Below are 20,789 nucleotides of genomic sequence, written 5' to 3'. Positions count from 1 at the left end.
CAAAGGCAATAACACATTGATGTTTTTTCTCTTTCTCTCTCCCTTCCCCTTTCTAAAAAATAAATAAATAATTTTTAAGAGAAAAAATAAGGAATATATATCACAAAGTCTACACAATCTTATCCAGAAAAGGCAGAGGAAGAAACACTTGCCAACTCACTGATGAGGCCAAACCCTGATTCCAAAGCCAAACAAAAACAGTACAGATAGAGTTAGGTTTGGCTGGGGTGGGGGGAGCAGTGGGGGGGGGGGTAAATGCAGATAACTGTAATTGAACGATAAAATAATTTAGAAAACAGTACAAATAAAAGCTATGGGCCAATACTCTTCATGAATATAAATGCAACAATTCTTAACAAAATACAAGCAAATCAAATCCAGTAATATATTACAAAGCATACTTCTTAATTTAATTTAATTTTTAAAAGATTTTATTTATTTATATTTTAAAGAGGGGAAGGGAGAGAGAAAGGGAAGAAGAGAAACATCAATGTGTGGTTGCCTCTCACATGCTCCCACTGGGGACCCAGCCCACAACCCAGGCACATGCCCTGACTGGGAATCCAACCGGCAACCCTTTGATTCACAGGCTGGCACTCAACAGCTGAGCCACACCAGCTATGGCTAATTTTTATTTTACTTTTTTAATTTAAATCATTTTTATTTTTTAATTACAGTTGACATACAATGTTAATTTCAGGTGTATACCCCAGTGATTTAGACATTATGTAACTTTACTAAGTAATCATTCTGATAAATCTTATACTCATCTGGCACCATACAGAATTATTAGAATATTTTTTACTATACTGACTATGCTGTACTTGACATCCCCATGACTATTCTGTAACTACCAATCTGTACTTCTTAAGCCCTTCACCTTTTTTTGTTCATCCTCCCAACCTGACAACCATCAAAATGTTCTCTGTATCTATGAATCTATTTCTGTTCTGCTTCATTTGTTTTTTTAAGATTAACTTGTTAATAGATATGTATTTATTGCCATTATATTCATATTTTTAAATTTTTTCTTCTTTTTAAAAAGACCCTTTAACATTTCTTTTAGTACTGGTTTGGTGGCGATGGAGTCCTTTAGCTTTTCGTTGCCTGAGAAGCCCTTTTTATGTCCTTTGATTCTAAATGATAGCTTTGCAGGGTAGAGGAATCTTGGTTATAGGTCCCTGTTTTTCATCACTTTGAATATTTCCTTCAAATAGGTCCCACTTTGAATAGGTCCCTTCTAGCCTACAAAGATTCTTTTGAGAAGCCAGCCGACAGTCTTATGGGAGATGCCTTGTAGGTAACTGCTTTCCTGTTGCTGCTTTTAAGGTTCTCTCTTTGTCTTTAACCTTTGGAATTTTAATTATGATATGTCTTGGTGTGAGCCTCTTTGGGTTCATATTGTTTGGGACACTTAGTACTTCCTGGACTTGTCTATTTCCTTCACCAGGTTAGGGAAATTTTCTGTCACTTTTTCAAATAGGTTTTCAATTTCTTGCTCTCTCTCTTCTCCTTCTGGCACCACTGTGATGCACATATTGGTACACTTGAAGTTGTCCCCAAGTCTCCTTACACTATCTTTATTTACTTTTTTTTTTCTTTGTGCTGTTCTGTTTGGGTGTTTTCTGCTTCCTTATATTCCAAATTGCTGATTTGATTCTTGGTTTCATCTACTCTATTGTTGATTCCCTGTAAATTTTTCTTCTTTTCAGTTAGTATATCCTTTATTTACAACTGATTCACTTTTATGGTTTCCATGTCATTTTTTTATGCTGTTGAAGTTCTAAGTTTAACTACTTTTACCCTGAGTTCACTGAGAATCCTTATAACCACTGTTTGGAATGCTGCATCTAGTAGATTGCTTGTCTCCATTTTACTTAGTTATTTTTCTGGAGTTCTGTTCTGTTTTTTCTTTGTCTCTTCATTTTGGTAGACTCCCTGTGTTTGTTTTTTTGTATTAGGTAGAACTGCTATGTCTTCCAGGCTTGGCAGAGTAGCCTAATATAGTCGGTATCCTGTAGGGTCCAGTGGCACAGCACCCATTTGAACCCCCCACACCGTGTGGGCTGTGTATACCCTCCTGTTGTAGTTGAGCTGTGATTGGTGTTGGCACATCAATGGGATGCAACGCTCAGTTATAATCAGATACAAGCACTGCCTGCTACCACTGTGGAGAATCAGCTGTGCAGGGACCCACCTTGCAGAACAGGACTTACTACAGTGGGGCTCTGGTGCTTTCGAAGTGTTTGGATGGTGCTTCAATGTGGTCTGAAGCTGTCCACTGTGATGAACTGCCTTCGAAGCCTCCCAGGAGATGCAGGCCAGGGTTAGCCACAATCTGTGTTCTCTGCTCTGGACCACCTGGCTTGAGCTACAAAGTGATCAGCAGATGGCTGCTCCTTTTGCTGGACTTGAAGGTACCCAGGAGAGTCCAAGCTGTGAAACATGGCCAGCTGATGCTAGTGCTGGACCTTGGGCCGCTTAATGAGAGATACAGGGGGCTCACTGTGGCCAAATGCTGCTTGTTTGAAAGATTTTAGGAAAGTCTGAAGCATTAGCCAAGATAGGCCATTCATATAGTAAAGGTAGTGGGAATAGCTTGGGTGGGCCTGCAAGTTGGGTGGGGTGGGTATCATGGAATCACTAGGGTGGGGCCAACAGTGATAGCCAGATTGATGGAGACTCAGCTATGGTGCCTGCCTGCTGGCTCTGTTGGGGGAGGGCTCATCAAAGCATCAATGGCCTCTGCCAGCACTTTTATCTGGGAGAAAGCTGCCCCCCAGCTCTCACCCTGATGCCAGACATTTCAATTTCTCCTTGTATGTCCCTGGTGCCTTTTTAAGCTGCTATCCTAGTGCTGGAACTCAGAGGAAATGAGTCCGAGCAAGTCCATGTGCAGGCCCTTTAAAAGAAACTGTCTGGGACTCTAGAAGCTTCCTTCTTCCTCAGCCTCAATCCCTGCTGGTTTTTACAGCCAAAAGTTATGGGAGTTTCTATTACTGTCACTGTAACCCTGGGCGGTGGGGGGGTGGGTGCTGGTGTGTGACTGGGATTTCTCGCTCCTCAGGGGTGATCTCCACAGCCAAGATATTCCTCCAGATTTGTATCTGCCACACATGGGTGTGGAACCAGCCTGGTACACATCTCTTCCCCTCCTATCAGTCTGGATGTAGCTTCCTCTTTAAATCCATTGTTGTAGGACTTCTGTTCAGCTAGATTTCAGGCAATTCTCAGTGATGGTTGTTCTGTACCTTAGTTGTAAAGGTACCTTAGTACCTTTTTGATATGGTTATGGGAGGATGCGAGCATCACCTTTACCTATGCTGCCATCTTGACTGGAAGTCCTGGCCAATTGATTTTTGACAAAAATGCAAAGCAATTCAATGGAGGAAGGATGGTTTTTTCAACAAATGATGTTGAAACAGCTGGATATTCATATGTAGTAAATAAACCTTGATGAAAACTTCACATTTTATTAAGAAATTAACTCATGATGGGTGTCGAGGAAATGTCAGAGACTATAATATTATTCTCTATCAGATATAAAGCAGGCCCCATAGGCAGCATGTAACTAGTGAGGCTACTGAGATCCTTGCCCAATAACAACAAAAATGACCACTACATTTACACATGAATCATGTCACATGATAACTTGAATGACAATGATGCACAGGCACTTTCATTTTCATGGTAGACCCTGAAACTTCCCAAAATGCACTCATCCATCTTAACATCCTTACTTGTATCTACTTCTCCTGTCTATCCTTAGTGGTCAGGACCTGTCACCACATGGCTCCCCTCAAAGCCTTGGGGACTTTCACTTGGGAGTGCAGGTCAGGATAGAGTTGTGTCCATTTCTCTGTTACTGCTTTTCAACCTTGTTATGGCATTACTTGAAAATGCATCTTCCCTCAGGTGTGTTCTTTTTTAATTTTCCAAGTTGTTGCTTGCAAATTTTTTTTAAAAATAAACAAAAACAGAACACTAAAAAAAGAGAAAGAAATTAACTCAAAATGGGTCACAGACCTAAATGTAAACACAAAACTTAAAACTTTTTGTAAAAACATAGGAGAAACCCTTCATGACCCCAGGTTAGGTAAAGAGTTCTTAGATTTGACATCAAAAGCACAATCTGTAAAAAAAAAAAAAAAGATAAATTGGACTTCATCAAAATTAAAAATCTTTTGCTCTAAGAAAGACCCTGTTAAAAGAACGAAGAGATAAACATGACAGGAAATGTTTACCAAGCACATATCCAAGAAAAGACTTGCATCCAGAATATATAAAGCACCCTGAAAACCAACAGTAAAGCAACAGTGAGAAAACAAACAAGCCAATTGAAATATGGGCCAAATATCTGAACAAACACTTTACAATAGAGGATATACAGAAGGCAGATAAGCAATGTTAAGCATCATTAAGTATTAGGGAAATGCAAATTCCAACTATGATGACCTACAACACTACACATCTAGTGGAGTGGCTTGACCATCTTCAGTACAAATTAAATTAGAAGCTTATTGTATGTGAACTTCCCCCTTAATAATTCACTCCAAGAATCCTCACTTGAACATGGACAAGATGTTGGAAGCATGTCCTGGTATCAAGTCCACAATATCTAAGGAAGAGTCACACATATATGCACACAAATGGGATTTTTTCATTATTCTTGCCTCAGATCTCCTTGCTTTTCTATTTTAATTTTTTAAAGATTTATTTTATTTTTAGACAGAGGGGAAGGGAGAGAAAAAGAGAGAGAGAGAAACATCAACGTGTGGTTGCCCCTTGTGCACCCTCTGCTGGGGACCTGGCTCACAATCCAGGTATGTGCTCTGACTGAGAATTGAACTGACCTTTTGGTTCACAGGTCAGCGCTCAATCCACTGAGCCACACCAGCCAGGGCAGATCTTCTTGCTTTTTGTCAAGGAACTCCTTGTTCCATGAGCTTTAGCTCTTCCATGTTTGGCTTCTGTTTCTTCTAGTTTTTAAATCCTACTTCTGTTACCATGAGTGACAATGATGACACTCACACAGGTTAGGTCTGATAGAAAGTTTAGGGTCTTCTAGGTGCCACACCTACACTTCAAATAGATTCCACAAGGGGGAAAATAGATTCCACAAAGGGGGTGGTGTTCACTGAGGTGCTGCTCTTTACCTCAGATTACTTTTAGGACTTGTGGATCACTAAAAGAGATGAAATGTAAAGTGCACAATTAATCCATCCATGCTTTTTTTTTTTTGAGTTTCAAAAAATACTTCTATTATTTATTTTATAAACCTCCAACTTCCTCTCCCTCCCTCCCTACAACTGGAATTTCATCTTGTTTTCATGTAGCAAAACAATGACAACGCTAATCAGAGTAAGCTACTCCAAGAAGAGGATTAAGCTAACAGGTTAACAGGCAAAATATAAATATATGCACTCTAGCATGCACAACGGTTTAGCCACTAGGAAATGCAAATGGGATCCTGAAGAATGTGGTCAGATCCAGGGTGCAGTGAAGGTGCGCTGCTGTGCAGCTGTGTTACGTGTTCCTGGGCTGCACCTCTTGGCCACTAGCTGGGTCTTGCCAGGGGGGAAGACTGTAGCCAATACCAAGTAGAGATGTGGAAAGCACTGAGTGGAGTTAGAGGATGCGTGCAGGAACCATTAGGTGGGAGAAGTACTAAACATTGCTGAGAGCATCCACCCCAGGAAGGACTTTACCTTCCAGTAGCTCCAAACTGGCAACACCCCCAGGGCTGACATGGCTGACTTTGTCCTTCATGTTCCATCTGGTGCAGCAGGTGGTAGTGTCTCCACCACCTATGATGATGATGCAGTTCCTGGAAGTGGCTTTCACCACCTCATCCATGAGGGCTTCAGTCCCTCAGGCAAAAGCTTCCCATTCAAATATACCCACAGGTCCATTCTACACAATCTGCTTTGCCCTAATGACAGCCTCAGTGTATTCCTTGCTGCTCTCAGGCTCACAGTCCAAGCCATCCAGCCAGCAGGTGTGCCAGAGGCCACAGTGGCTTGGCCAGTCTTATTCTCATCAAACTTGTCAGCAGTGACGAAGTCAACTGGCAAGGTAATCTTCACACCATTCTTCTCAGCTTTGGACATCAGATCTTTGACGATCTTGGCTCCCTCTTCATCAAACAAAGAAGTGCCAATCTCCATGTTGTTGAGCACCTTAAGGAAGGTAAAAGCCATTCCACCACCAACAATCATTTCATTGACTTTGTCCAACGTGTTATTGATCAGCTGGATCTTGTCTCCAACTTTAGCTCTGCCCAGGATGACTGGGAAGGGTTGCTCTGGGCTTTCCAAGACTTTGCCAAAGTAATTCAGTTCCTTCTTCATTAAAGAACTTCCAGCTTTCTGTGGCCAACTGACTCCCACCACAGAGATATGGGCTCAGTGAGAGGTGCCAAATGCATCATTGACATAGACATCCCCTAGCTTGGAAAGTGAGGCTCGGTCGGAAAGCTTCTATTTTAGCTGGTTTGGCTTCAGCCTTGTTCCCAGAAGCATCTTTTCCCTTCCCTTATTCCTACACATGAAAGTGAAGATTCTCCAGCAGGATGACAGAGCCAGCAGCTGGGTCAGCACAAGGTTTCTTCACTTCAGGGCCCACACAGTCCTTAAGAACAGAACATCCTTGCCCAGCAGAGATTTGAGCTCTACGGCAGCTGGCTCCTAGGAGTACTTGTCCCCCTAGGCATGGGTACACCATCAGGCTGACCCAGGTGGCTCATGTGAATAACTCTCCATTGTCCAAGCAAAATTTGATGCTTGGAATTGCAGCCTTGATATGCTGGTTGCTTGTTATCTGGTTGTTCTTCATAGGAACCGTGAAATTCACTCTCATGATGACCCACTTCCCCTTCATGTCCAGCTTATCCAAAGTCAGCTTGTTAGAAAGCAACATCTTGGCAATACAGCAGTGGCAAGAGGCCGAGGGATTGCACAGCGAGGGAGACAGCAACGAGAGTGCCCATCCATGCTTTTTAAATAGCATCTCATTTAAATAACATAAATGCTGACTAAACACTAATCATTTAAGTTCAGCTATTTTTTAAAAGAGAAAACATTCATCTTTCAGTCCGTGTATAGATATTTGTTAAACACCTACTGTGTACAAGGCTTTATTCTAAATTTTGGGGATACAAACAAAATGTATTTGAAGCAAGATATACAAGAAATGATAAACTTCAACTACTGTTAACTAAGAATTATTCCTGTATAACTTCATCTGAATTTTCTTCTGAAGTTTACCCAGCAAATCGACTCTCACTTTAAAAAAAAAAAGATTTTATTTATTTATTTATTTTTATGGGAAAAGGGGGAGAAAGGAGAGTGAGGCAGAGTCAATGGGTGGTTGTCTCTCGCACTACCCAACTGGGGACCCGGCCCACAACCCAGGTATGTGCCCTGACTGGGAATCAAACCAGCAACCTGTTGGTTTGTGGGCTAGTGCTCAATCCACTGAGCAATAGCAGCCAAGAATTGACTCTTATCTTTTATGAGGGTCAGAGGTAACAGAACTTTCATCCATGGCAGACTTCCCATAAAATTTCTCCCACCACTGTGTCCTATTTAATCAGCATGCTTACAACGACCATCTCAGCTAGCTCTTGTAAAGGGAATTCAGCCCATCACTAAGTTTTCTTCTCCCTAACATGAGTTTTTAAAGAAATGCCCAATCTTTCTTTTTCCTGTTATTTTCATCTAAAAATATAAGAGGCAAACCTGCTAGTAAGTAACCCTTGATTTTCTTACCCTTCTCTGAAATGTTTTTCTACCATCCATGATGTTGTTACCTGGTCAAAGAAGTCATTCCTTTCAGTGGGTCTTTTTAAAAAAAATTACAATATGTGTACTTAGCCCCTTTCTCATGAATCTAGAATTTATTTATTTATTTTAAAGATTTTATTTACTTATTTTTAGACACAGGAGAAGGGGGGAGAGAAACATCAAAGTGTGTTTGCCTCTCGCACCTGCCACTGGGGACCTGGCCCACAACCCAGGCATGTGCCCTGACTAGGAATCGAACCAGTGACCCTTTGGTTTGCAGGATGCACTCAATTCATTGAGCCACACCATCCAGAGCTAAATGAAGATTTAAAAATGGAATTCAATTCCCACTGCTGTTAAAATGTATCACATTTGCAGTTCGTAGCCATCTGTGGCCCTTTGCTAACAGAGATCATTTTTCTCCTTGTGAATTGAAGAGACGTGTTGACTGGGACAAAATTGAATGTAGTAAAACAGGTTCTAAAGTGTTTTCTCATTTTTTGTTTCTCAGCAACAAATAGCCTGTGCACTGCAGGCAGCCCCTCTCCGCTGGGATGTGCCAACTGAGCAGTTCCACAAAGGAAGGAGGGTCAAGCTTCTAGAAGGGACTTCTGAAGTCCAAGGATGGAGATGGCAGCCACTGACCCACAGTGCTGTGCTTTTCCACGTGCAAAGCAGTGCTGCCTTTTGATCTTGGCTGAGGGCTTAGTCTGAGAGCATCATGGTTCTGCTGTTTCCTCAGTTAAGATCCGAGCCATCCAGGGGATTCAGATTCAGGGACTCAGCAGTCAGCCTGGACCATAGCAGAGCTAGGTGGGGATTTGGAGATAGGGATGCATGGACCTCACACCAGCCTTGACCTGCTCCTTCAGTATAGAGCAAAGGTCAGAGCTCTAAAAGGTATACTAAACTTATAACAAAGATTATGTATTTTAAAATATATATTACTTTTATCATTATAAGAATAAAAACATTTTTTATATCTTGAAGAGAACTGAAGAGCATGAACCCTTTGTGTCCCCTCAGGAGCTGCTTCCACTATCTGTTTAATCATTCTGGTGTTCACTAAGTTCTGGGCCCTGTCTGTGCTCACCTTAGCCTGGCTCGCCTATGATTGGAAAACCCACAGTCAAGGTAAGAGACATGGGAAGAGTGGTGATCCCTGTCTGTCCCAACAATGTAACCACAGAGAGAGGGATGTGGAGGGAGAGAATGGAGGAGAGGCAGAGGGGGAAAGGGTGGGGAGAGGAAAGAAAGGGATACAGAAAGGAGCGGGTAGTGAAGAGGGAGAGGGAGAGAGAAGTGCAAAGGATGGTTAGAGGGAAGGTGGGGAGAGAGGGGAGCAAACTTCAGTCAGGGAACAGAGGTCTCTGCCAGGCTGCCCAGAAAGAATTTTTAAAACAGATTTTATTAGTTTTACAGAGAGGGGAAGGGAGGGAGAGAAACATTAGTGTGTGGTTGCCTCTCATGTGTCCCCTTCTGGGGACCTGGCTCCCAATCCAGGCATGGGCCCTGACTGGGAATCAAACCAGGGGCCCTTTGGTTCACAGGCCTGTGCTCAATCCACTGAACTACGCCAGCCAGGGCAGAATTCAAAGGTTGAGGTTTCTGTGTAGGTAGCTCGCCTCACATTCTTTGCCTATCCCCTTTCTGGCTGACACCAGAAGTGCAGGAACTTCCTATGTTTTCTTGGGAGTTGGATTCAGGAACAGTACCTACAGCTCTATACCCTTGTGTGACCTGAGGACTATAGCAAGAACCCTCCACCTCTGGTAATGGTAGAAGAATTGGCAACATCTCACCTGCTCTTCCCTTTCCTTCTGTACCCACAGGTGGTAGGCGTTCAGCTTGGGTACGAAAATGGACCCTCTGGAAGTATTTCCAAAATTACTTCCCAATAAAGGTGACTACCCCTTTGTCTGGGTGTCCTCGGGCCCTGTTGCTCAGATTCTTCCCTCTCCACTCAGCTTCATGTTTTCGAAGGCTTTGGTGGCCAGTAGTGAAGGTCAAGGCTCAGAAGCATAATGCAGAGTAGTGGCCCAGGATAGATGGGGAGGTGAGGAGATGGATGAATGGAGAGCAGCATTTCCTCATAGTGAAAAACCCAGGTCAACCTCTCTGAGCATCATTGCCCCTGATAACATCCCAAATGCACAGGAATTTGGGCTCCCCAAGGGAAACACAGGTTACCTGCTGGGATCTGAGTCCACATGTCCTCTCTATTCCTTCTTCCTATCCACTGTTCTGATTCAATCTCCCTCCAACAGCTGGTGAAGACTCATGACCTCTCTCCCAAACACAACTATATCATTGCCAACCACCCCCATGGTATTTTCTCTTTCGGGGTCTTCATCAACTTTGCCACTGAGGCCACTGGCTTTGCTAAGATTTTCCCAGGCATCACTCCTTCTCTAGGGACCTTGGAAGGGATCTTCTGGTGGCCAGTTGTGCGAGACTATGTGATGTCAATGGGTGAGTATGGGGAATAATCCTATCCTCTGACCTACCTCAGGGTTCCAACCTCAATAAGCCCTGAGAGACAGTCCAGTTCTTACTTCCTGCTGGAAGAGGACAGTAGAAAAAGAGTCCACAACACACTGGACCAGTAACAGGAGTATATGGCTAAGCATCAGGTTCTAAAATCTGGGAGTCAGCAGGGTAAGTTACGGGCATTCATAAGAGTTGCCAAAATATATTTGGAGAAGAAAGGAAAAGGCTGGAGTTCAGGATCAAAGCCAAATATCAAACCCAAATGATCGGTAAGTCAGTAATGAAAGGAGCAGCTCAGATGAACTTTGCCAGACTTTCTTGGATATTACTTGGCTACTTTTGGCCAGTCATTTATAAAGCAACTCTTATCCCAGGGTGTCTTAAAGTTATTGTAAAGTCTTTCATACTAGCTGGTCCATGACCTTCACTCTCTTGGGAATCCCTTCAAACTTATATAAGATGTCAAAGGATAAAGGATAAACATCCATCACAATCCAGGACAACCATCCACTCCAGGCTTCAAGCTAGGGTACAGTGACAAATGTCCTTCTCTCTGGATGAATATCTATCCTTGTGGACACCACAAAAAACCTAAAGCCAAATATTAACAGGTAAGACACATTTATCTGGAGGGACCAGATAGGAACACTAGAGAGTCCCAAAGGATGGTTCTGCTCCACTCTGAGGTTGGTGTGAACTTGGAGCAGCAGACTGTCTCAATGACTGAGGCCTGGAGGCCATTTCTGCCACCCCGGGAGAATACAGAAGGTAAATTCAGGGAAAAGATGGGAAGCAGAAGTGAGGAAAGAGTTTGTGAGTGTTTTTAATTAATTAATTTGTTTGTTTGTTTGTTTGTTTATTTATTTATTTTAGAGAGAAGGGAAGGGAGGTAGAAAGAGGGAGACAAACACTGATCAGTTACCTTTCACACATGCCCCAACTGGGGGGGGGGACCAGGCCCACAATCCAGACATATACTCTCACTAGGAATTGAACTGATGACCTTTCACTCTGTGGGAGGTCATCCAACCAACTGAGCCACACTGGTGGTAAGGGCTGTGACTGTTGTTGAGCAGAGGGGTGTTATCTTTATTCCATGGTTCATCCACATTTCAATTTGGCTTGGGCAGGCTCCTGGGTCTGCCTACTCTCCAGAAACCCAAGTCAATAGCTCCCGTTCACCAGGTGCTCTAGGGAGGAAGCAGGTTGGTGGTGGCTAGTTCTGATCAGCCCTGGGGAGAGGACTCTGGTGAGTCTCCAGTGCTATTAGCCTGGGGAAAGTGAAAGATGGCTGTGGTTCATGGGTAAAGAGGGAAGGGATGTGCTTAAATGATATTGAACTAAGAGGAACTAGGCAGAGGAACTTAATATCACCCCAACTGTAGTAGCACAGACTCCCAATGCAAGCAGCTGACCCTAAGGACAGACCTCAGACTAGGGGTAACCCAGGATATGGAGGTCAAAGACAGAAGAGAAACACTAGTCAGGAAACAGAATTATCTCCACCATTAAGAGACCATAAGAAGCCCTTACCTCATCCTCACGCATCAAGTTTGTTGACTTTTTGGTTTCACAGGTGTGTGCCCCGTGAGCAAGTTGGCCTTGAAATACTTGCTAACTGAGAGAGGCTCAGGTAATGCCGTGGTTATTGTGGTGGGCGGAGCTGCTGAAGCCCTCATGAGCCAGCCGGCCATTTCTACCATCTACCTTAAACAACGTAAAGGTTTTGTGAAGCTGGCACTGAAAACGGGGTGAGTCTCTAAGTTCTGGTGCCCTATTGTCTGAGTGCCATAGGTCCTCTATCCCACCTCTCCAGAACGGTGTCCTTCCTTGGAAACTTGTACAGGGGGCTCCCTTTTGACTCTGATTAATTCTCTCTACTTCCTCACACTGTCCCTTAAAGGTGTTCAGGCCTCCAGACACATTTTGGTGGGCACTTTTTTTACCTGAAGTTGGAGAAAGAACAATAGAAGAAAACCCATTAGCCTGGTAGGCAGGCTGGGGGTATGGAGAAGAGCAGATTCACTCTATATAAACCTATTAACTGAGAGGCCTAGAAAACCTACCCAGGGCAAGGAAGGCATTGGGCTTGATATCATTGGGATTGCAAAGACGAATAAGACATGATTCCTGCACCCAGAGAACATATAATCTGGTTTGAGAAAAAGAATGCATTCATTCAGCAGTTATTGAACACCTGCTGTGTGTCAGACATAGTACTAGGCATTGAGGATGTAAAAATAAGTAACACCTTGTCTCACCTTTAAGGAACTCAGTCCAATAGGGAAGACAGACATATAATTATAAAATATATCCAGAAGAAAACCACTTACCATCTCAACTACCACCCCAGTTTAAACTCTCCCCTGCTCTCCCCTGGATTATTACATTGGTCTCCCAAGGTCTCTCCCTGCTTCTATCCTTGTCTCCTCCACATACAAGAATCTGTTCTCAACTGTAGCCAGAATGATCCTATTTTTTACTGAATTTATTAAATTTATTGAAGGATCCTATTTTTAATTGAATTTATTGTGACATTGGTTCACAATACCATACACTTTTCAAGTGTACAACTCAACAAAACATCTGCACAGTGCCTTGTGCACCCATTGCCCCAAGCAAAGCCGTCTCTTTCTGTCCCCATTTATCCCCTCTGCCCACCTCCACCACTCCCCACCTCCTTTCCCTTTGGCTATCAATACACTGTTGTCTGTGTCCATGTGAAAGAATATATATATTTATATTTATATTTATATTTATATTTATATTTATATATAATAGAATATATAATATATAAAAGAATATATAATGTATATATTCTTTTTGCTTAATTCATTCAGCTTCTTTCATCCAGTCCCCCAACATACTTCCCTTCTGACAGCTGTCATTCTGTTCCATGTATCTATGCCTATGTTCCTATTTTTTTCATAAGTTCATTTTGTTCATTAGATTCCACGTAGAAGTGAAATCATATGCTGTTTGTCTTTCACTGACTGACTTATTTCACTTTGCATAGTAATTTCCAGGTCCATCCATGCTATTGCAAAAAGTAAGTGTTTCTTCTTTTTAGTGGCTCTGTAGTATTCCATTGTGTGAATGTATCACAGCTTTTTTCTAAATTTTATCTTTTTAAATATATTTTATTTATTATACTATTACAGTTATCCCATTTCCCCCTTTCACTCCCCTCCACCCTGCACACCCCCTTCACTGACATTGCCCCCCTGCTTTAGTTCATGTCCATGGGTTGTACATATAAGTTCTTTGGCTTCTACATTTCCTATACTACTCTTACCCCCCTTTTCTATTTTCTACCTACCATCTATGCTGCTTATTCTCTGTTCCTTTTACCCCCTTCTCCCCCTCCCACTTCCCTGTTGATAACCCTCCATGTGATCACCATTTCTGTGGTTCTGTTCCTGTTCTAGTTGTTTGCTTAGTTTGGTTTTGTTTTTGTTTTAGATGTGGTTGTTAATAATTGTAAGTTTGCTGTCATTTTACTACTCATATTTTTATCTTCTTTTTCTTCGATAAATCGCTATAACATTTCATGTAATAAGGGCTTGGTGATGATGAACTCCTTGAATTTGACCTTATATGAGAAGCACTTTATCTGCCCTTCCATTCTAAATAAAAGCTTTGATGGATAGAGCAATCTTGGATGTAGGTGCTTGCCTTTCATGGCTTGGAATACTTCTTTCTTGCCTATAAGGTCTCTTTTGAGAAATTAGCTGACAGTCTGATGGGAACTCCTTTGTAGGTAACTGTCTCCTTTTCTCTGCCTTCTTCTAGAATTCTCTCCTTCATTTTAATCTTGGGTAATGCAATTATGATGTGCCTTGGTCTGTTCTCCTTGGGTCCACCTTCTTTGGGACTCTGTGAGCTTCCCAGACTTCCTGGAAGTCTATTTCCTTTGCCAGATTAGGGAAGTTCTTTTTTAATATTTGTTCAAATACCTTTCCCACTTGCTGCTCTTCCTTTTATCCTTCTGGTACCCCTGTAATTCGGATGTTGGAATGTTTAAAGATGTCCAGGAGGTTCCTAAGCCTCTCCTGATTTTTAAAAATTCTTGTCTCTTTGTTCTTTTCTGTTTGGCTGTTTCTTTCTTCCTTCTGTTCCACTCCCTTGATTTGAGTCCCAGTTTCCTTCCCATCACTATTGGTTTCCTGTACATTTTCCTTTATTTCACTTAGTGTGGCCTTCATTTGTTCATCTAATTTGTTACCAAATTCAACCAGTTCTGTGAGCATCCTGATTACCAATGTTTTGAACTGTGCATCTGATAGGTTGGCTATCTATTCATTGCTTAGTTGTATTTTTTCTAGAGCTTTGATCTGTTCTTTGGTTTGGGCCATTTTTTTTGTCTTGACACACCTGTTACATGGTGAGGGGCAGAGCCTTAGGTGTTCACCCAGGCAGCATAACCCACCTCCCTGTGTTGTGATGCTGTATGTGGGAGAGGGGTCCGAGAGGGAACAATGGCACTTGCTCCACTCTCTGCCAGATTTTGGTCACTTCCTCTGCTTCCCACAAGCAATTTGGGCCCTTCTGGTGCTGATTCCCATGGGTTTTTGTATGTTCTAGGACCCTGTGGATCTCTCCAATGAACTCTTCTGTGAGGCTGGGAATTTCTCCCACTACTGTCTCAACCCCCACCGATGTTTTCAGTCTGTGGTTCAAGGCTTTATTTTCCTGCACCAGGGCCCTGGGTTGGGCAGTCTGTCCCACTCCCCAGTTGTTTCTCCTGGTTTCTCTTCACATGAATTTGGGACTGCCTCTCCACCAGCTGCTGCCTTGCCAGCCAGCCACTGCCTTTCTGCAAGTCCTCTCTGCCCGGCTGCCTGTCTCCACCCCTCCTACCAGTCTGGGTGAATGTTTCTTCTTTAACTCCTTGGTTGTCGGACTTCCATACAGTTCAATTTTCTGTCAGTTCTGGTTGTTTTTTGTTTGTAAATTGTTTTGTCCTTCTTTTGGTTGTGTGAGGAGGCACAGTGTGTCTACCTATACCTCCATCTTGGCTAGAAGTCCTTTTCTCTAAATTTTATAATCACTGTTCTTCAAATCATTTGTATTTTGATTATCCCAATTACCCTTAACATTTCTTTAAATTTCTAAATTTCCAACAACATTAAAATGCATACTCAGGAAAGACTAAACATATAAAGCTTCTTGAAGAAATCATAGAGGATATTTTTATGAACTCTAGGAGTAGGGAAAGATTTCTCAGAGAGGTGTATCACAGCTTTTTTTATCCACTCATCTACTGATGGACATTTGGGCTGCTTCTAAACCTTGCCCACTGTAGATAACACTTCAATGAACATAGGGGTATATATATCCTTCAAACTGGTGTTTTGGGATTCTTAGAATATATTCCCAGAAGTGGGACCTCTGGGTCAGAAAGAAGTTCCATTTTTAAGTTTTTTTAGGAAACTCCATACTATTTTCCACAGTGCCTGCACCAATTTTCATTCCCACCAACAGTGAGTGAGGGTTCTCTTTTCTCCACATTCTCACCAGCACTTGTTGTTTGTTGATTTATTGATGATGGCCATTCTGACAGGTGTGAGGTGATATTTCATTGGGGTTTTAGTTTACATTATGCAAACTAAATGATGTAGCTTTCCATCATTAGGTGATTAATGATGTTGAGCATTTTTTCATGTCTATCGGCCATCTGTATGGCCTCTCTGGAGAAGTGTCTATTCAGGTCCTTTGCCCATTTTTAAATTGGGTTGATTGTCTTCTTGGTGTTGAGTTGTATAAGTTCTTTATGTATTTTGGAAATTAACTCTTTATCAGATGTATTATTGGCAAATATGTTCTCCCATTCCATGGATTCCCTTTTCATTTTGATGATGATTTCTTTTGCTGTGCAAAAGCCTTTTAGTTTGATGTAGTCCCATTTATTTAATTTTTTTTCTTTGTTTCCCTTGCCTCAGGAGACAATCAGCAAAAAATATTGCTCTGAGAGATGTCTGAGATTTTACTGCTTATGTGTTCTTCTAGGATTTTATGGCTTCATACCTTACATTTATGTCTTTAATTTATTTTGAGCTTATTCTGGTATGTGTTGTAAGTTGGTGGTCTAGTTTCATATTTTTGCATGTACCTGTCCAATTTTCCCAACACCATTTTTTGAAGAGACTGTCTTTATTGTATGTTCTTGCCTCCTTCGTCAAATATTAATTGACTATAATGGTATGAGTTAGTATCTTGGTTCTCTGTTCTGTTCCACTGTCTATATGCCTGTTCTTATGCCAGTACCAGGCTGTTTTTATTACTGTGGCCTTGTAGTATAGTTTGAAATCAGATAGTGTGATACCTCCAACTTTGTTCTTCTTTGTAAAGATTACTGAGGCTATTTGGGATCTTTCGTGGTTCCATGTAAATTTTTGGAATATTTATTCTAGTTCTGTAAAATATGCCATTGGTATTTTAATAGGAATTGTATTGAATCTGTAGATTGCTTTGGGTAGTATGGGCATTTTAATGATGTTCATTTTTCCTATCCATGAACGTAGTATATGGTTCCACTTATTTGTATCTTCCTCAGTTTCTTTCTTGAGCATCTTATAGTTTTCCAAGTACAGGTCTTTTACCTCCTTGGTTAAATTTATTCTTAGGGACTTTATTTTGTTGTTGTCACCATTGTTGCAATAGTAAACAGGATTGTTTACTTAGTTTGTCTTTGTGATAGTTCATTATTGATGTACAAAAGTGCCACCAATTTCTGAATGTTAATTTTGTATTTTGCTACATTACTGAATTAATTTATTAGATTTGTAGGTTTTTTTTTTTTGGTGGCTTCTTCAGGGTTTTCTATGTACAATATCATATTGTCTGCAAGTAATAACAGTTTTACTTCCTTTTTTCTAATTTTCATGCCTTTTCTTTCTTCTTCTTTTCTGATTGCTGTGGCTAGGAATACCAGTACTATGTTGAATTAGAGTGGTGAGAGTGAATGGACATCCCTGTCTTATTCCTGATATTAAGGGAAACACTTGTAGTTTTTGCCCACTGAGTATGTGTGCTGTGTGTTTGTCATATATGGCCTTTATTATGTTGAGGTATGTTCCCTCTATCAGGATGATCTTATTAAACATGAGTGAAATCATGTCATTACTCCAAATGCTCCAATGACTCCCATTTTACTCCAAGCAAAAGCTAAAGTCTTTACAAGGGCCTTGAGGACCCTATATAATATGGCCATTGGCCACCTCTGTAACCTCATCACCCACTGCTCTCCTCCTTGCTCACTCCCTTAGAGCTATACTGGCCTCCTTGTTGTCCCTCTAACAAGCCACATGTTCCTGCCTTATGGCCTGTGCCCTAGCTGTCCCTCCTATCAGTATGATCTATCCTGACTGTCCTGCTCTCTCTTTTCCTTTGCATTTATCATTTTCTTTTTAAAAATATTTTATTTGTTTTATTTTTAGAGAGGAGAAGGAAGGGAGAAAGAGAGGGATAGAAATATCAATGTGTGGTTGCCTCTTGCCTGTCCCCCACTGGGAACCTGGCCCACAACCCAGGCATGTGTCCCAACTGGGAATCGAACCAGCAACCCTTTGGTTCGCAGGCTGGCAGTCAATCCACTGAGCCACACCAGCCAGGGCTCATTTTCTTATATATCATCAATTTTATTTATCTACCTGTTTTTGTTTGTTTGTTATTATTATTAATTGTCTGTCTTCCATAAAGGTAAACTCCATGATTACAGAGATTTTAAAAAATTCATTGTGTTCACTGATGTATCCCCAGGGCTTAAAACAGTACTGAAATGTAGAAAGAACTTAATAAATACTTGTTGAATGAATGATGTATTATAATGAAGATATGTAGAAAGTTCTATGAGAGCACCAATTAATGGAAAGACTTTCACTCAAACAAGAAGTTATATCAGTGGGTGATATTTAAATTGTTAATTAAAATATTAGTAGGATTTGCCAATCAAATCAAAAGGCAGAAACAATTCAGGGGACCTACAACATATGTGGCATTATGCCAGCCCGTAGAGACTCATAGATAAATGAAACAGTTCCCAACTTTGATCAGCTTGACAGATAACTGAGGAGTCAGACAGGTAAAAAGATGACTGTTAGAGTTAAGATAGTGTTAGTGTAGGAGAAAAATAGGCATTAGGTGAGGGATACCTAATCCACATTGTGGGGAAGGAAATTAGAGGTCGTCAAAGTCCCTTTAAGAAGATGAAATCAGAGCTGAGTATTGAAGAGCAAAATAGAATTAGTCACATGAAAACAGAAAGAAGGCATTTCTGGCAGAGGGAGCAGAATGCACAGAGACACACATACAAGAGAGAACTTGGCACAGTTAACATGCTTAGCATAGCAGATGGCAAAGAAAGGTTTGGGTGAGGGGAAGTTAGCCAGGTAGGTAGGGCTAGAGTGAAAAGCCCATGATAAGCAGTGTGGTACAAAGTGAGGAGCTCTGGATGAATTTTAAAGAGAGGAATGATATGTCCAGATACGCAGGTTAGGAAGATTACTCTGGATGCTGGGTGCAATAAAGGCAGTTAAGTTGCCCAAGATTGGTTTCTTTTGATCACAGGACAATGTGTAGCAGCTCTTCATAAAGGGTTCAGTTGGGAGGGTGGGGCATGGCAAGAATGAGACATAGGCTGGAGATTCTTGGGTGCTTGGGTTCTTGTCCTACACTGGGGAGATTTAGAGATTTCCCATCTTGGTGAGGGTTTCAGTGGGAGAAGTTTCCTGAGAAAATGCATACTTCTGCCCTTCTCTTTGCAGAGCATACCTTGTCCCTTCCTATTCCTTTGGAGAGAATGATGTTTACAAGCAAGAGACATTCTCTGAGGGCACATGGATAAATCTCCTCCAAAAAATATGCAAAAAAATTGTGGGACTAAATTTCTGTGTCTTCCATGGCCGAGGCCTCACTCGAGAATCCTGGGGCTTCCTGCCTTTCAATCGGCCCATTACCACTGTTGGTGAGCTTTCAGTATCTCTGAACCGCACTGGTTCTGGATTCCCACCACCTCCAAGTCACACATCAGGTCCCAGGAGACCCATGGCACACAGCTGGGACAGGAAATGGGAATTCCATTGGGTGTGGTGGAGGGCATGGTGGGAAGGAAAACTGAACAGATAAGAATTTTGGTCATTCACCAGTGGGAGAGAGTTCAACAGCTGCCATGAGGGCATCATTCACTTACACTTCTTGGGCACTCCCCTGAGTTTGTCCTCATTCTATTGTGCATGTGTAACATTAGGTATTTGGAGAATATGGAACAGGATGAGGTTGGAGTGGAGGGGGAAAAAACAAAGGAGTTTCAGTATGTGGCTCCCTCTAAGGGATGGGTAATCTGAATTGGGAGGGAAATCTAATGCTTATCTCTTCTTCCACATAGTCGGGGAGCCCCTGCCAATCCCCAAGATTAAGAATCCAGATATGAAGACAGTAGACAAATACCATGCACTCTACATCAGTGCCCTGCGCAAGTTGTTTGACCAGCACAAAGTTCAGTATGGCCTTCCTGAGACCGAGAATCTGACAATCATATAACAGGAGCTGGGTTCCCTTATTCTTAAACCCTGAAGCATTGAAGGATTCAAGTAAGGCCACATGGATAGAAGAATTTTGGGAGAGGAAGGTGTGTAATAGGAGGCCAACCAAGCTACGCAGTACTTAATGAGTCAAGTTTGGGGGAAGAAACCAGAGGAACATGGGAAGACTGGACAACAACCCAGTTGAGCAAGCAGTCTCGTGAGTTCACAGGTGTTTTTTGGCCCCCTGACTCCAGCTAATTCTCAGAGCAGAGGAATGAGAAACCAAAGAACACTGTGCCACTTCCTCCTGATCCTCAATGACACCATCACCATTTAGGTTTAGACTTAGAAGCCTTGTTGAGAACAGGTATGGTCTGTTTCCTCCTAGACCATTTCCCTACAATTTGGGAACCACTACAAGATAAACTGGGGATCTGAACTGTGGTTTGCTGATCCAAGCTCTCAGTTGTGACTCTTTCTGTACTGGCAAAAAATTTTGCATGCAGTTATGCTGTTTGTTTTTAAAAAATAAAAATAAAGATCTGGGTATATAAAACCAAGTATGACTATTTCCTACTTACCCTGTGGTTCACTACTGTACTTTCCTCAAACCCAGCCAGAAAACTGGTCTGTGGAGAGCTATTTTCCTCTTCTTCATCTGCCCTTTATAGTGCCCCTGACAGAAAATGTAAGGAAGTGGAACCATAACTACTACACAGTGTAGGAAATAGGAGCAGAACTGTGGGAACTGAGAGGTACCCACCAAGGAGTCCATCTCTCTTGATACCACATGAACTAACTTGGGTCAGAAGGGAGAGAGCCACAAGACTATGCACCAGCTGTGAGTTGACTTTATGTCAAATACCTACTGTGTACCAATAACTATGCTATTATTTTCAAAACCTTTGTCTCAATGTTAACTGAAGCCCTACAAGATTGGCATCATTTTCATTTCACAGTAGCTAAAACTCATAGAGGTTATGTAACTGGC

The 20,789-nt window shown here is 41.9% G+C and overlaps 1 protein-coding gene and 1 pseudogene across 2 annotated transcripts in view; one reads left to right on the top strand and one right to left on the bottom strand.

Annotated features, from left to right (window-relative positions):
* LOC119040195 (immunoglobulin-binding protein 1) overlaps window positions 1–20,338 on the top strand; it is a 63,046-nt gene extending 42,708 nt beyond the window's left edge. Inside the window, exons 5-10 of one of the 2 annotated variants that reach the window (XM_053656647.1) lie at window positions 8,811–8,918; window positions 9,617–9,687; window positions 10,052–10,256; window positions 11,851–12,025; window positions 19,040–19,239; window positions 19,660–20,338. In XM_053656647.1, coding sequence (XP_053512622.1) covers window positions 8,811–8,918; window positions 9,617–9,687; window positions 10,052–10,256; window positions 11,851–12,025; window positions 19,040–19,239; window positions 19,660–19,814 — 914 coding nt within the window. In that variant the 3' untranslated portion in view covers window positions 19,815–20,338. The remainder of the gene's footprint in view (window positions 1–8,810; window positions 8,919–9,616; window positions 9,688–10,051; window positions 10,257–11,850; window positions 12,026–19,039; window positions 19,240–19,659) is intronic. The other variant, XM_053656648.1, reaches the window with a different exon arrangement.
* LOC119040224 (phosphoglycerate kinase 1-like) lies at window positions 5,351–6,933 on the bottom strand (annotated as a pseudogene).
* Window positions 20,339–20,789: the final 451 nt, after the last annotated feature.

This window comes from Artibeus jamaicensis, unplaced genomic scaffold, assembly GCF_021234435.1.
Source record: "Artibeus jamaicensis isolate MK-2021 breed Jamaican fruit bat unplaced genomic scaffold, CSHL_Jam_final scaffold_2375, whole genome shotgun sequence".
Classification (NCBI taxonomy): domain Eukaryota; kingdom Metazoa; phylum Chordata; class Mammalia; order Chiroptera; family Phyllostomidae; genus Artibeus; species Artibeus jamaicensis.
Note: the sequence above shows the minus strand (reverse complement) of the source record. Positions and strands in the feature narration are given on the sequence as shown.